This window comes from Epinephelus lanceolatus, chromosome 18 (genome assembly GCF_041903045.1).
Source record: "Epinephelus lanceolatus isolate andai-2023 chromosome 18, ASM4190304v1, whole genome shotgun sequence".
Taxonomy (NCBI): domain Eukaryota; kingdom Metazoa; phylum Chordata; class Actinopteri; order Perciformes; family Serranidae; genus Epinephelus; species Epinephelus lanceolatus.
The window spans coordinates 21,751,503-21,768,717 of NC_135751.1; the positions used below are offsets into that span (position 1 = coordinate 21,751,503).

Genomic DNA, 17,215 nt, shown 5'->3' on the forward strand with positions numbered 1-17,215 from the left:
GCACTCTTAGTAACTATCTGCTAAAAGCTGTTAGGAATGTGGCTCTAACTCAGGCTGGCTAAGCTGGTACTGAGAGGGGAGACAGTGGGAGGTCAGGGGGTCCGTTGTTTACCCACCAGATCAGCATCAATCTGTCCAGCTCTCTGGGTGCTTCTGTCAAACCTCCTTCTATCTCCCACTTTCACGTTCTATCTAATTGCTCTCTGTCTTCAAGGCACAGGAAATGTATCTTTTATTGTCCTTATTTTGAAAAATGTTTACATGTCGCTGATGCTAACTGTTCTCCACAATTATTTATTTACCATGAGAAAGCAACATGTTTTGTATTGACTTCATAACTGATGTCACTGATGTTTAATGTTCAGTAAATTGCGGCTAAGAGCTGGGTTTGGCAAGAAATAATATGGAACAGCATCTTTGGATAAAGGAGAGAATTATTACGAATTATAAATGGGTGTGTTTCTCTCTCTGTCTGTGGTTTAAGACTCTTCTCCCTCAAGAAATGATGGTTTGGCTTCTTCTCTCCGCATGCTCTCTGGGATTTCAGTTCCATGTTACTTTACAAAGGCCTGTTGTAGCTTGGACTCTAGGAACGTTATCTTTGGTAATTTTCCAATTAGACAAGGTCTTCACAAGTCTTATCATCGAGCATGTCTCAACTGAATACCACAGTCTTCCTAGAATTAATTAGGCTTCTGGCAGGACTATATTCAGCCTGCACAGGTAATCGACACTCTATAGGCCAAAGTTCTGCCAGAGGATTGGGACAGATGTCCCCAGAAGTATAAAGAGGTGGCTGACTTGTCACAACCAATTATTTCTGCTCATTCCTGTCAGCAGTGTCCCTATCAAGGGATTACTAATTTGGTCTTGTTTATGCAAACTCAATTCATATTAAATTATACCTGAGAAAACACGTTCATTACAAAATGGAGAAGCATTTAATTATATCCTTTCATTATTGATGATGAGGTTAAAAATGTGCAAAATGGATCTTTACTTTTTGTGGAAAGATGACTTTCTATTGTCTGGTGGATTTTGTCTACGTTAAAGGAATACTTCACCCACAAAATGTCAGTTTGTATATATTTAGTTGTGCTGTGGTAGCTGAAATTAGTGTTGTTGTACATATCCTACATAATCATAAGCCAGTATATGTGTATAACCCATGCATTTGGGAAGGCTGTGATCATGCGACTAATGCACAGAAGAGAGTAAAGAGGGAAGAGGTCCCCATAAGGGATTGAATTGGTGTGGTGTATGGGCCACAATACACAGGACATTACCACAGGACTTTTCCCAGGAGACAGGTGTTCTGCACTGTGTGAACTTTTTGTCACTTTAAGCTACGTCATCACCATGTTTCTTTTCTTAAACCTAAGTTACGTGACTGTGCATTAAGTATGTATCTTTACTTTGAGCATGTAACATAATTACAAACCTTACTATTGGAGCCTGGCTTTGAAGAGAGTATAGATAAATCCACTGCTAGTTCAGTTTTAAATTTTTATGCTTTAGCAAAAATGCATGTATTTGGGAAGTGCTGAGCATAGGACTGGGTAAATGAGACTTGAATTACACTGTACGCGTCCTGCAAGAATTTGTAAAAGGATGTTGTGATATAGTTTACTGTTGTTAAACGTGTTTCTACAATCAATTCATAAATCAACATGTGCGCCGTTTCCGCTACAGGAATGTGAGAAAAAGTTTCTCATGACTTATTCTTGACTAATTGATTTACAAATGGTCATTTCGTGGTGCTATCCATGGTGTGATGTTCTCTCAAATTAGGCACTGTGCTATAACACACCTTAGTGTTTTAAATTATGTTTTTTCCAGGTGTTTCTTCAGTGCAGGACTTCTAACCTGAGGTGATTCAGCCGCCAGCCTCACTGAGATCAAGCTCCAGCCTGAACAAGCATCAGTAGGCTGCTGATGTGATGCTGGACAGAGATTAGATTTACGGTGAAGATAACCTGTCATGGTCTCTATGAACTGACCAGAGGTGTTATAATGATGAGATGTGTTTAACTGGGGCTGTGTGTGAACTTCAAAGCTTGGATACATCCTCCAGCTTCAAAAGATTTACACAGACCTCTGATCTTCACCATCAGGGGAAGGTAATAGGAAAACTGCAGGGGCCTAATAACAGGAGCTAAAAAAAAAAGGAGCATTATTGCATCACCATCATCCCCATCATCATCATCATCATTATGATGCAGTGGTGTGGACTTGAATCAAATGGCTTGGATTCGACTCAGATTCAAGTCAAAAACTTGATGACTTTGGACTCGACAAAATGAAAAAAAAAAAAAAAGACTTGCAACTAGACTTAGACTTTAACACCAGTGGCTTGTGACTTCACTTCACTTTTAGCGTCCCCGAGTCCAAAGATTAAAAATTACATATGGTATTTAAAAAGTGTGCCATGAGCCACTTCATTTTCCTTCATTTCCTGAATTGACAACATTAATGCTATTCATTCTAGTGATGCACCGATCCGATATCTGGATCGAATATCGCCCCGATATCATCAAAATAGATGGATCGGGTATCGGAAAATGCAACCTATACCTGAGGTGATCCTTTCCCTTTAAATCTATTGTGACTCGAGCTACGTCATACGTCATGGAGCGAAGGAGAGAATCTGCTGTGTGGAGGTATTTCACACTATTTCAACTGCTGTTGCACAATTGTTAATTTTGTTAAAAATAAATAGTTCATCATTGCATTAAACAGTTTCATCTTGTTTCATTTTATCTTAGGAAAGAACTGTGTTGTCATCAATGCCTGATGCCTCTAGTCTTTTCTGTTCTTCATGTAAAGGTATATAGCTTTTTAGGTCAACCATTTTATCGGATCGGTATTGGCTGATACTCAAAGCCACAGCTTCGGGATCTGTATCGAAACTGAAAAAGCTGGACCGATGCATCTCTAATTCATTCCCAACAAGTCGACGCTTAATTCCTCCTCCAGTTTGTATGAATGAATCCGGCAGCATCGAATCAAGTGTCAAGAAAGAACCATGAAGAAGTTAGGTTACGTTACTGAGCGCTAGTTCGAAAAAATGATACCAAAGATCATTTTTGTGCATGTAAAAAGCTGAAATGGTGGTGAATAAAAAACTTACAGGTTGTTATAGAGATGCGACAACTTCTAACTTTGTTGCATAAGTCAAGGCTAACAGCGAGTTAATGACTAGCTAACGTTCTCTTAACAGCCAACATTCTCTTAACAGCTACGTAGGGCCTAACATTTCAACAATCTTATTTTAAGATGCAGAACAACCACCGCATCACCTGCACTGGTGTTGGCAAGGTGCTGGAAAAATCAATAAGTCCAAAATGGTGGAAGATTTCCGCACACTTACATCTATGCAGTGTTAACAAATGGATAGCTTATAATTTCTAAAAAGCATTTGTGATTTTAAATATATCATTATTTGTTGTTAAAATTGCATCATATTTGGTAAAGAGCACATTCTGATTAGTTTAGGACTCAAAACTTAAAGTTTAGGACTTTGGACTCGATTTGGGACTTGTCAGTCTTGACTTGGGACTTGTATTAGGATTTGACTACAAACACTTGAGACTTTGGTTACTTGTGACTTGCACAACAATGACTTATTCCCACCTCTGTTATGGTGACAGTGACATATTCAATCACTGAGACATCCTGTTCAAATCCAGTGTAATCCCATTTCCTACACTGAGGTGTCCTGAGTCAGAGTTAGGGTCTCTGTGGATTATATAACAGCCTACATCTGCAAAACTCAGGAAACTGACAGGTCACATGGTTAAAGTGCTGTGCTCTACATCACTTCTGTGGCTAATGACCACCTTTACATAGTGAAAACTCATAAATTATCGCCAGTTACAAACATGATTTAAGATGGGAGTGTTTTTTTTTCTTTCCTTTTCTGCAGGCGCACTGCTCATCCATGCGTCCCCAGGACCGTCCTATGGGAGGGAAGAGGCGGAGGAGGTGGAGAGCAGAGGGAGGGAGTGATGGTGAGAGGGAGAACTTGAATGAGAGGGACTGAGCGACACTAAGAGGAGCCACCACAACAAAACTTCCAACTCCAACTCTCAAGCAAGTGGGACTACAGACTGGCTTCGACCCTTTAATCCCCGCATGGCTGCTGAGTTCCTGCTAATATAACTTCAGTGTAAAGTTCTGGTGGCGGAGGCAGAGGGGGGTCTCCGCTTGGAAAGATGGAGCATTTAATAAGGACCAGGTCGCGCAGGAGAATACCGCTATTTCTTTTGATCCTGCTCCACATAACGACGACAAGAGCCGGTAAAGTATCCAGTTGAACATGAATGACGCACGGTCCCCTTTATCTAAGTTTCCGTGCCTTTTATTCAGGCACCTTCATTCATTACTTGGTCCCCAGCTAACACGTTACTGGCGCAAAAGCATAATCTTTACTCTGTCTTTTAATGTTCACTTCTGATCCTGGTGCATTAAGTTCTTTTATCTGTGCTTTGAATCTGGATGTTTTGGTGATGCTGCTACTTGCTCCACAGAGTCGCTGCAGGCTGGGATTAAAAACTAAGAGCTGGCTCAAATGACTTACAGAAGTTGTCGTTCCCGTGCAAATGCAATTATGAATAAGTTTTTTTTTTTCCTGTATGCATACATATTAATTATCCGCGTCGTTGCACAAGGGAGTTTTGATTGATTTAGCGTTTCCTGCTCCAGCTTGCATTTCAATTGGACACATTTCCAAAGTTTTTTTTTTCTGAATTTCAATGTTACTTCCTGCGTCAGGTGAGTTGCAGCGACCTCAGGAGATGTATGATGTCATGTTCGAGTTTGCTTGTGACCAGCGTCGGTTTACTGTGAAAAGGTTTAACGTTGGCTTGAGAAAGAGGTGAATGGCTGAACACTGACCAAACAGAGTGGATTAAAATTCCTGTCATGGATCTGTTTAATGTGCCCTCTGCACACATAGGTCTTAAGTGAAGGCGCTTAGCACTAACACTCTTACTGCCTCAGTTATGATTATTCTGGCACACTTAAATATTTTACATGTTTTATTGCAGGCTACTACCCCAGGTCATATTTTACACACTTTATGTCTTGCAGGAGGGAAGTAGCTGGACTGATTTGTTCAGTATCCACCTGCGGGAAGAGGGCCTGGTCTCTGTCAAACAGCTGTCCCTCTCTGTGTCTCTGGTGTCCACATATGTTGCACTTTCAGGCTTGTTGAGAGGACAGACTTTGTTTGTTGTGTGTGCCAGGTGAAATTGAGATTTCTTTTTTTCATTTTACTGTCCTGTTTACAAGGACTTGACGGATGTGGTTTTTAGTAAGATGCCAGGAAGGGAAATGTTTCTGAGAGGGCAGAATATTTTGTTTAAAACCAAGCTATGAAATGAACTGTAAGTTTGAAATCAAATGTTTGATGTCTTGGTGTCTTGGAAACCCATGAAGGTTGTGTGCATGACACAAAATAAGGGACATTAATCAACCATAAGCAAGTGTTGCACCCACTTTAAGAGTCCCTTGTTCCCAAGATAGCCAGTAATAGCCAGCTTGTGCATACATACTGTATGTGATTTGGCCCACTGCTGTCTGTCACCCACACAGGCCTCCATGCCCTGTGGCCGAGTCCTGAGTATCTCCAACTGGCAGCAGACTATTTCCTTGCAGGTGCTGCGGTTTAGAGACTCCCTGATGGAGTGACATGCCTGAACAGCAGGATTTAACCCTGTGGTCACCAGAAGTGCTTAAAGATTTTCAATCATGGCTATCCACATGCACCCACTTTATGGCTGGTGGGATTTGTGGGAATTCACTGGCTGACATAAAGCGATGATGGGAGGAAGTGGGCCAGTCGACACGATCACACTCAAGTCACACTGTGTGCTGTGGTGTCCACTGCTCTCTAATGAGGGGCCTGTGAAGTGAGAGGCTGAGATGATTTCAAAGTGCATGGGACATATGGTGGTGCTGATATGGCAGTCTTAGATATGTGCATGTGGTTGATAATGTGTTTGTGTGCATGTGTGAGTGTGCAGTGTCAGACTGTTTTCCCATATGCTTTCTGTGTGTGTTCAGTAGAGATGAGAGAGGACTTTGTAGTTATGTTTGCTGACAGGAAGTGAGACATTCTTGCACACGTCCACAGCTAGTTTCAGTTAGAATCCTCTGTTCTTTTGCCTCAACACATTTGTGTTTAGTTTTTCTTTCCCTCATTCCTTTTGTTCTGTTCCTGGGAATAGGCGGTGTTTGTTTTTATTTTATATGCCTTATCTCTTCTTTTACATCATCGTTCTCCTCATGCTCATGCCCTGCCTCATCCTTGGCTGGTTCTGTGACAGAGGGGAAATCGTGCATACAGCCCCCTCACTGCGTCCCGTTTGATCCAGCCTTCTTGCCAATCCTGCACCAGACTCCCAAAGGAAGACGGCAAGCCTTGTTCGCCTTTGATCCAGCTACAAATTAGTGGCAAATGAAAACAAATGAAAAAGGCAGCTGAATTTAGCAGGATAGAGAATAGAAAAAGAGGAATTTTTACGCCTGTTACAGCGCTTGTGTTTTTCTTCTGTCATGTGAGTTTGTGTTTCTGTAATGGGAAAGATTAAACATCAGAAGTGTCAGAGATGCTGATGTCTGTCCCGAGTTGCTGATGCTGCAAGTGTCATATCAAGCTGCTTCTCAGACTTCTTGATGAGGCAAACTGTTTGGAGTGGCACCAAGTCTTTAATATGTAGAAATTATGCTTAAACACTTCATGGCGCCGGACTGCAATCTATAGTGTTCAACACACATCTGGCTTCCAGAAACTCAGCAACTCCCTTCCCCTCAGGCTTCTATGGCTCTGCGTTTCTGATCACTGGATGCTTCAAGAAGCTTTCAGTGGGACTAGTTGGAGATGCCTTCTGTGGAATTGCAATGAGCAGACATCAGAGGGGCTGACTTCTTTGCAGTGTCCCCTTACATGTCATCTGCCTCTTTATCCCACTTTATGGGCCTTAGAGAAGTTTATATCAGTCATCCATCAAATGCACATGCACATTTTAGTAGAGGCCATAAGAGTCTGAGAGACTTTCCTCCAAAGCCATCTGTGTAGACTCTTGAAAACAATATGCTACCCTCAGTGACATTGTGACCTGGCTCATATTTCAACTTCCTTGAACCTGCCAAGTGTCCTTTAGCATAGACACTAAGCTGCAAGCACAGCAGCCCACACAACTTTTTGAGAATTTCTTTAAAGTGTTCCTCAGAAGTACAAAGGAATGGCACTTCTTAAAGAAGTATATCCCTGCTGGAAAGAAGGTCTTTTAATAAAACTGGGGTGTCATAAAGTTTTGAAACTGGTGCTACAGTGTACGTGACCAGAGAAAACTGAGGAAAAGGGCGGTGGCATTTGCTTTTGCTCAAGAGGTAGAAAACCTGCAGCTTTCAGAATGCACTGCGCTGCACTGTGATGAAATTCGAGATTGTTTTTTTTTCTTTTATAGAGGAAGCAATATGGCTGCTGGCTGGTGACAAGTGGTATCAAATGACAGTTAAATGGTAAGCTAAAATATGTTTGTGAAAACATTTAAGACAACGCAGTAGCAAAAGATGAGCACTACTTACTTTTACTATCGGATCTCATTATTTTCAGCCTTACATTTTTACAACACAGGAAACCGTTTGGCACCCGCTTCCTATTCACAAATCCTCATATTACAGCCAAACAGTGCACTAAAATATGTTTCTCAAAACATTTAAGACAATGCAGTAACAGAATCTTGGTTCGTATTAGATCAGCACTACTTAGTTTTGCCATTTCATCTAATTATTTTCAGCCTTCATTCTTACGGGAACAGGAAACAGTATGGCGCTTCTTCCTGTTCACAGATTCTCATATTACAGCCAAACAGTGCACTAAAATATGTTTCCAAAGACAATTTTAGAAATATAACTGGGCAATGCAATAATAGAACCTAGGTTTATATATTTTATGGGTTTGGTCTGCTTTTGAGAGGAAGAGGGGCAGGTCTCTGTCTTTGTGTCCGCGGTGGTCAAAGGTGGTAGTGGGCATAGGAAAATGTGGAAATACAATCTGTAGTTCGAGCAACAGCCTTCGAGTGGGTGAAAGTTGGACTTGAGCCGAGAGATGAGCAGGGAGATCTGGGCTTTGGTAAGATGGAGGGAAATTTATCACAGTTCATTTACAGATACAACCCACATTGTACAAAGCTGGTTGAAAATTGGCAAAGCATCCCTTTAGGGAGCATGTATACTGTATATACCAGAAGTGGTGTGTGTTTGTGTATGTTGTATATAGTGTTATACTTTGATTTGGCCAGCTCTGGTGTTACATTTCATAACAGCTGCCTCATTGTTATGATGTCTAAGAGACTAAATGATGGCTTGGGGTTGAAACTTGAATGGGCTTGGTCATGTGTACGCTTGCATGTTTGTATCTGGGTAATCCTCTGCCTGAGGAATGTATGCACATGTGCATAAGAAATGGTGTGTGTGTGCACTTGTGCTTGTACTTGATGTTATGTTACATATTTATGAAGACCTGATATCCTCAGAGGGATAAAGAGATGAGAAAAGATCTTCCAACATCAGGACATTTTAAACCCTCAGCCCCACCTCTTACAGGGATTTTAGTGATTAGAAATGGTGTCAGTATTAGGTATGCGGTGGAGATTATGGAAAGGGAGTGGATTTACTGTCGTCGAAGAACATCCTCGCAAGTATAGAAGTACAAGTGTGTGTTTGTTCTGAGTGCCTGTCCAGTTATGGGCCTTGAGGGGCAGGTGTTTTCTCTGAGGGCCAAGCAGCTTTTGGCCTGTGTTGGCCCATCATGCTGTGAACAAACATGAGCAGAACAAACTGTGGAGATTGAAGAATGTGGTGCTGATGTGAATTGGAAGGAAATGTGTAACCAGATGCTACCAGAATCTTCAGCAGCTTCAACACCAAAAGTAACATCAGGACACTGACCCATATTCAGCACAACACTTTGAGTGGGAGAAATTGTTTAAATGATTGTTTAATATTTGGGCCTTTTGGTCATTCACCTATAATCTGTGCGTCTGCCCTGTGTAGTACAAAATGTTCGAGGAGCAATGTAGCCTGCATGCAGTACTGTATTTCAATAGAGGCACAAACTGAAGCTATGTAAGTCCACTTATTATGATGAGCAAATAGGATTGTAAGGTAAGATAAACACAGTGCCTACATTTGTGCAACTGGCAGGCATGTTTGATATGATACAACACAGTGTGCCCTGAGGTATGATCATTTCAGACATTGTTCTTCATGTATGGTTTATCATTGTGGTTAAGAGACAGTCAGTCAGTGGATTTCCCACTAGTATGAGAATGCAGATGCACAATAAATAGTTACAACTAGAGCTGCACAATTAGGGCAGATGATTGGATAATGAAAACAATCATTTGTTGCAGCCACAGTCACAACAATTGTTAGTATAACACATTTTTAAAAAAGAAGACAGATTCTCACACACACACACACACACACACACACACACACAGTATTGTTTATCCTGCACTCTTTTCCTCATACTTGACCATGTTTCACCTAATGTAAAAGGCTTGCTCATATCTTTAGGGAGCAAAAGGCAATGCCCTAGTAAACAGCTTTTCTTACTGAATGGCCTCAGCAGTGTCGTTTGCATGTAAATCCAGAACATTTCCTGTTGCTGGTCAACTCGGGTCCAGTCCTCCCTCTCACTCTCCTTCAGTGCATGTGTAGTTCAGCAGAAAGCTCTCCAACCACAGAAGTACTTACATCAGCCATAATCTCTTTGTTTGGATGTCATTGGTTGTCTTGTATCTCATCAGGCCTACTAAGACAAGAGAATATAATTATATAGATATTAATCTGCCCCTGATAATGTGGTATTACAAATACTTTATTGCAGACTGTGTGCTTAAATTGGATCAAAAACTTAATTTTAGGCACTGTTGGTTGTTTTCATTGTCTCTTAATAACATCCATGACTTTGTAACCCCTCACAATATGTTAAAAGCCATTGCCCAGCAGTCGTCTACACAACCGCTGACTTGACTTGCTGCTAAACTCTCAGCGATAACTCAAAGCAGACTCAACCACAAAGCACATTCGGGGTGATAACTATCACTTCCTTTCAGTTTGCATGCTTCCAGCGCAACAAATGTCTCCGTTACAGTAAATTTACCTTTGTCATAGATATTTCTAACACGCTTTTCTTTGTTTTAATAACCTCTGTTTATATGGAAAAGAGCAAAGTGTTTGACAGATAAAATAGTACAGTGATTCAGAGAGAAATTTTAACTAGGGCAGAGGTCCAGAGTACTGTTTTTTCCCCCCTCTGTGGGCGTTATAATTGAGCTACATATAAACAGTGTGCTCAGGCTGTTTGGTCATACTCTGTGACTGTGTGTGTGCAGTCGATGTATCATCTTATTTGGCTGTTCACGTGTTTACATTTTCATCTGTTCAGTGCGTGTATTCACTCTCCTCACCTCATGGTGTTCTTGTCCTCACACAGCAGTGACCCAGACAAAAGGTCACACCCACTGCTAATTAGATTAAGGCTGGTCTTCTCGGAGCACGGGAGAAACAGTGTTTGGATTTATTCAACCACTTCCACTGGAGCTGTCATGAATTTTTTATTATTAATCACCTTATGTTTTGAAGCTTGTGTATTAAAAATGTTTTCTGAAGAAATTCCCCTTCAACGGTAGTTTTTGTGGAATTTCAGAAGAAGGGTTGCTTTTCTTCCACTCATCACAGGGTGTGGTCCGAGATGCTATGGGAAATTGTCATTGCCCAGATTCATTTTGGCTTCATTTCTTGTTAAAATTCCCCAGTTCCCATGCGCAATCGTTTTTGACAGAGTAGTATTGTGTGTGTGCGAGTGGTATTTTCAGGCTGAGCTGGGAGTGTAGGTGGTGTGAGTCATAAAGAATGTCTTCAGAGACATTAGCTTTAGAAACACAGAGAACACATTATGTCCATGTATGACTGAAGTGGTGCTGAGTTGTATGACCGCAGGGCATGGAGAGAGTGTGTCAAGTGTCACACAGTCAAAGACACACAGATGGGGACTGTTTGGTGGCATTTCCAGGGGGATGGAGCAGGATCTGTGAGGTGGAGTGCTCAGCTGTCTTCTGTCAGGAGGACTGTGGACAGCTCTGTTGCTGGGCAGACATGGTTGTCTCATAGAAAAAAAAACACACACACACACACACACACACACACACACACAAAAAGAAATGCAGAAATGCCAGATGTCTGTGAAATTGCTGGAAGCTTCAGCTCCTTCCCATGTACTCTGACCTTTTGGTATGATTGGAAAACACTCTGAGTCATCAGTCCTTAGAGATTCTACAATGCTATTTCAAACATGTTGAGCCATATCTTTAGATGGTGGGGACAGCATGCTGCACATGCAGAGATCAGTGGCCATAACAGTGTGTTCTTTTAGACGTTGATCTCTTTCATGCTCATTCGCTTTTCCTGCGTGTCTTTAGAAGTCACATATTTTGACAGGTGAGGTAAGGACATGATTTGCTCAAAGCTTAATGAGATGCGAGAAAAGCCTTCTCAGACAGTCAGTGCTGCAGGATAGGTAAAGAGACTGCAAGAATTGGCATGATTTAAGGTGACATAGATAGATCCAAAGCTAGGAACATATAACTTTCTTTTATTGATTGTTGCACGGATCCAATCTTAATATGGCTGCCTGCCACAAGCCTGGGGTTCTTTACTTGACGCCAGAGTCGGGGTTTGTGGTATTGAAATGGTGAACGGAGGAAACTGCACAGAAAATTGCTTGTATTTTATGTGGGTTGTTCTCATTCAGCTTGCTTTTGATGTTGTTGCAGCAGCTATCAGGGTTCCATCCTCTTAAGTCCAGCGCAGGTTTTTCCCACGTTCTCCGAATCAGTTTGCCAAACTTATAAGAGTTTATTTTGCACACTTGGGTTTGGGATGCCTGTTATTCCCTGCACGTTTAACTGACAGACAATTGAGAAGGCAGTTTCTTTTTTTGGAGGAATTTCTTCTCCTTGTCTCAGATTTCTCCCTTTGGCATTGTTGCACATCTTGACTGTTCTCTGTTGTTCTCTGGTGTCAGAGGTCAGCAGTCTCCCCACAGCCCATAGCTGGAACATGCTTAGAATTGGGCAATAGATATTTTTGAAACTCATAGTGGTTGAGGCAGAAATGTACTTTATGTGGTTCACAGGGTGCACTCATCTCTGGATTACTTGAAATGAAACAGTTCTGCTGCAAAGTTAATTGTGTTATTTTGTTTTGAGGCCATTTTGTCAGGTGCTGTTCTGGATGGGCTGACAGTAACCCAAGAATTCTGTATAATTAGATCCATGTTGCTTCAGTTTAGAACATTATTCAGACTGTTCCAAACATCACAGCCTAATGACCTCTCTTCCTCCCTGTGCGTAAGTATATATGAGAGAGAAATAACAAGATAGATAGACAGCAAGATAGATAAATGTAGAGAGAGAGAGAGAGGGAGAGAGAGAGATTACTGGACTCTGACCTTTGACTAAAACACCAACTTTAAACTTTGCTATCCAAAAGGAAATTGATTTGCAGTCAAGGCCACAGCAGAGCTACAAAGAGCTCATTTGGGATAAGACAAAGACAAAGATGCTCCTACCAATTCAATTAAATACAAACATTAAGGATTAGGACCCAGACATGATGTAAAGTGCAAAGTAAACTGTTGTGAATGATAAAGTGTTTGACAGAAATGCAGATGCTTGCTTATATATTTAATAATTATATTTTAAGAAGACTGAGCCTTTAGCCATAATAATAATAGGGACTCTGGCATGCAGCTCGCATTTGTGCTGACTTCCTTAATGGAAATATCATGAAGTTTTAGGCAACCAACTTTCCTGGCCATCTTACAGCTGGAGTGGGCAGTTTTATTTTGGCGTCACTGGGAAAAAAAATCCCTCAAAAAACTTTGAACGTATTGTAATTCAAGTGGATTGGGAGAAAACTAGACTTCTGCAACTCTTCTTGGCTCTGTTTTCAGAATTTAGAAAATGTAGCCAGTGATGGGTGACTCAGGCCAGTCACAGGTCATTTCAGAGAGAAGGTGTTCCCTACAGTAAAAGCAGAAGGAGAGATGGAGAGAAAATGTTGCTAAAACTTCAGCCTTCTGCTAACTGCAGGTAATGGCTCATGTCTGCAGCTAATTCAAGTTCATGTTTCTGTGGCTAACATAAGCTAAATCCTCAAATCACTGTCCTCCACCCATAGACTGTATAAAGATGGACGACATGACCATGCCCCAAAAGTGAAGCCAAAACATCTTGATTATCCCCCTTGTGGCTGGCTGCAATACAAGTCATAAAGCCCATCACCTCCATGTTAGTGGATGGGGCATGGACCAAACTAAAAACTCAAAATACACATCAAATAATTTTTTCCCTAAAGACGGTTTCTGTCATTTTAGGTAGTTCTGTTCATGCTGCTGTATGTTCAAGTGTTCGGATTGGTTTGGTTTTGGTTTGACGTCATGATTGACAGCCAATTGGTGTACTCGTGATCGGTGGTATTGCTTGCGATTGGTTGGTATTTGGGCGGGAACTCGACACGATGGAAATCACTAGTGTATGGACTCTTGCTCCAAATGACGTCAACATATTTTGACTTCATTTTTGTAGAGTGGGGGTAAGTGGAGACATGTCATCCATCTTTATATACAGTCTTTGCCTTGGCCTAGTTCCTTGCAGCTATAGACCACTGAGCTAGGCAGCAGCTATGGTGACCGACCCCTTGCGGCTACAGCAACCGACATTGCAGCCAGTGCAAACCCCAGTTCTGGGGAACCAAACAACCCAGACTCCCTGCCAGATAAGCAAACTTTCTGTTGCTGCTGTTACACAGGTTAGACCCAGTGCTGTTGGGGGGCTGGCACTGGCTAAATTTGAGCCACTACAGCCGCTGACTTAAGGTCTGTCTCTCGAGCTATATTGCCAGCTCTCCTCCAGGGGTAGCAGTCCGCAGTGCTGGGGGGCAAGGCTTTGGGGTGGCTAGCATGCTAATTCTTGTCTCATTTGGTTGAGTGGTTGAGTGAATGCTTTGCATGCAACTCAACAACAAAAAAAAGAATAAATGAATCAAGGTATGGGAAACACTGGGTTACTGTATGAAGTGCATTACCTGTGGTCATCTGGTGGGAGGGGCTTAGGGCAGAGAGGGGAGAGCGGCAGGAGGAGGGTGTATTTTCAAATGCTACCTTTTTCAGTTTTCTGCCTACCCGAGCTTGAACCAGCATTGTCAGTTAATTTTACTTTATCAGGCAACCGTATCACACCAAAATGAATAAAGACTCAATTTGAATGTGAGAATGCAAAATCAAAAACATGGTCAATGTCCTTATTCTTGATATACAGTAAGTGTGGGCGACTGGACTGTAACCTTTTTAAAGTCAATAGACACCTTATTCCTTGACATTTAGTTCTTGGTTGATTGTCATGATGGCTAGAGCAGATCTGAAAATGATCCTAGACTGTGTGTGGGTTGTGGGTTTATTACCACTTGTTTAAATAACAGCCTGAGGTTTTTACTGTTAGAAGCCAGAAACTCCTGTGATTATTTAATATACAGTGCTTGTTTATGACTCTATATAAATTCAAAATTTAAGCCCTAATGTCTTAAATACCTTTAGATCTGTGCCTAATGTTTTTCCATTGTTGGAGCCTGGCTGTAATTTACAGCTTAACCTATTTACAGCCCCGTTGCTATGCTAAGGGACTGAGAGGGCGAGCTCCCAAAGCTGATTGGAATAAACTGCCTGTACTATGCAAATAAATAATGCCATAAAATGTAACGTAGTGTTTTTCTGCAAGCAATGTCTGGGCAACGGTAAACTCTCTCCACATGTTTAATTAACAAGGAGAATAAAAGGCGAATTCTGTATGAGCGGCAAGAGCTACAGGAGGCAATTTGGGGTTTAGGATCCTCATTTCAGATGCCTGGAATGCTAAGTGCTGAGTTACCCGGAACGAGCTCTCTCTAGCAGCTGGTGGGAGACTGGCTGCACACAAAACTCTGATCCTGGCTAATGCTCACGGCAGCACTTTATCAACATAACATCTGATAACACGACCAGTGGACTGCAAATAAAGCTCAGGCTCATTGTAATGAGAGAGCCAACCCTAGGAGAAACCTCATAGCTACAGAGGCTTTCGCTCAACAGAAAAGGGATCCCTGTTTGCAATTAAAATCAACTTGTTTCAAGATTTTTTAATGAGAATACTATCAATTCTCTTGATAGTCTTGCAGCAATTGGCCTTATTCTGTCTTGTTCCTAGATATTTATATGCGCTTTTGGAAAACACCTGAAACAAGGGAATTACATGTGGAACAAATAAAATGATCTTACCCCACTGGCAGAAATCTTTCTTTTCTCAGGAAAATAAGCTTCAAAGGTTTAACACAAAACTAGCTGACTTGTTAAGACAGAATAGCAGCCAGAATATATGAATCACTGATGCGCTTTGTGCCAGTGAAGTGTTCAAATTGTGATAAATGGGATGTGGACATATTGTTTGCTCACTGGTGGAGGGTGAGCGGTGTGCAGGTGTCAGCTGTCAGGTGTGCTGCAGTAGGATTATGGGTTAGGCTGTGTACCACCCCCATCCTATAATAACACCCACAGAAGCCTGGCCACCTGCCGCCACATCTCAGAGGAGCTCGTCTCTTCCGACTCCTAGGAAGCAGGAAGCCTCCACACTTTAAAACCAGCTTCCAGCCACACTAAGCCCTGCTCTTCAGCTCAGTAACAACCAGCACTTAACTGAGCCAGACAACAAAGTGCTGTCACACCAGAAGAGTTTAAGTGTTACACTGACATGACTAAAAGCATGCTGCTGCAATCTGACACCCTATCATAAGTAGTTTTTACAGTTTTTCGCACAATGCTAGAAACAGGCATAAACAGAAAGCGGCACTTATTTAAAAGCATGTAAACTTGTTCAAAGAGATGGAATTAGCCACAGTCTGAGAGCATGAAATAAAATATACCAGCATATTTCTTCTATCTGCTCTATAACAATGTGCAGATGGTTCATTTTTTTTCTCTCTTTCCATGTCCAGCTGATCCCATTGATGTTCTGCGAGTACTGGAGCTGTCAGAGAACATGGAGGGGGTGTCCTTGGAGGCTGGTCTCTGCACCAGCAGGAGTGGCCTGGAGGAGACGGACCTGGCCTACAAGATAGACAAAAAGATCCAGCTCAGTGCTCCCACCAAACAGCTCTTCCCTGGTAGTTGACTGTATTTTCTCCACAAAGTGGATTTCTGAAAATGTCCCCTAAAGGTCCTCAAATGTGTCACTTTTGTGAGGGATTCTTCCCTCAGTAAAAACCTTAAGAGATCTGACTTTGAACTCCCTTTACTCCTCCCCACGGGTGCCCACTGCTTTCATGGGCAATATTTTTCATCATTATTATCTTTACTCAGGTCTCACTGGCAGCGGGTGATGCCTGCATGTTATAAAAATATCTGCACCCTGCTGTGCTCTCCCTTGTACGACTTAACATCACATCTCCTCTCCTCTCCTCTCCTCTCCTCTCCTCTCCTCTCCTCTCTCCTCTTTAATCCACTCCACCCAGATTCCCCATTTCCCGAGAATTTCTCTGTGATGGCTACAGTGCGAGCTAAAAAGGGATCCCAGTTCTTCCTGCTTTCAGTGTATGACGACCAGGGGGTGCAGCAGCTGGGGCTCGAAGTGGGCCGTTCACCTGTCTTCCTGTATGAGGACCAGCACGGGCAGCCCACACCAGAACTGTACCCCACCTTCAAGAAGGTCAACCTCGCTGATGGAAAGTGGGTAGTTCAAGGGCCTATTATGTCTCCATCAAAGCAGATATTAATGAACTATCTGTTGATTTGACAGCACACTATATGTAATGTATGAGTTAATAGGTCTGAGATTCACCAGCACTATGTAATGTATATTTACTGTGCTAGTCTAACTTACCCAAGCTTTGAAATATATTTCTGTAGCCTGATTCATACAGCTTACTCCATGTGCTTGTGCTTGAGCAACCTTAAAGGGAATAAGATGCTTGTGGATTGCTAGCTGCAATGATTTCACTTGATCAAAGGATCAGTCCTCTACATTCTCAGGCTCAAAGGCACCTTTGGTTTGCTTGACTTGAAAGAGGTGTGAAACAGCTCTTTGCATTGCTGATTCCGGACAACCAAATG

General features: G+C 42.0%; 1 protein-coding gene across 3 annotated transcripts in view; it reads left to right on the forward strand.

Annotated features, from left to right (window-relative positions):
• Positions 1–3,948: 3,948 nt before the first annotated feature.
• The window catches only part of col5a3a (collagen, type V, alpha 3a), a 63,886-nt gene continuing 50,619 nt past the window's right edge, over positions 3,949–17,215 (forward strand). For 2 of the 3 annotated variants that reach the window (XM_033644993.2, XM_033644994.2), the window contains exons 1-3: positions 3,949–4,299; positions 16,102–16,269; positions 16,618–16,831. In XM_033644993.2, coding sequence (XP_033500884.2) covers positions 4,215–4,299; positions 16,102–16,269; positions 16,618–16,831 — 467 coding nt within the window. In that variant the 5' untranslated portion in view covers positions 3,949–4,214. The remainder of the gene's footprint in view (positions 4,300–16,101; positions 16,270–16,617; positions 16,832–17,215) is intronic. The other variant, XM_033644995.2, reaches the window with a different exon arrangement.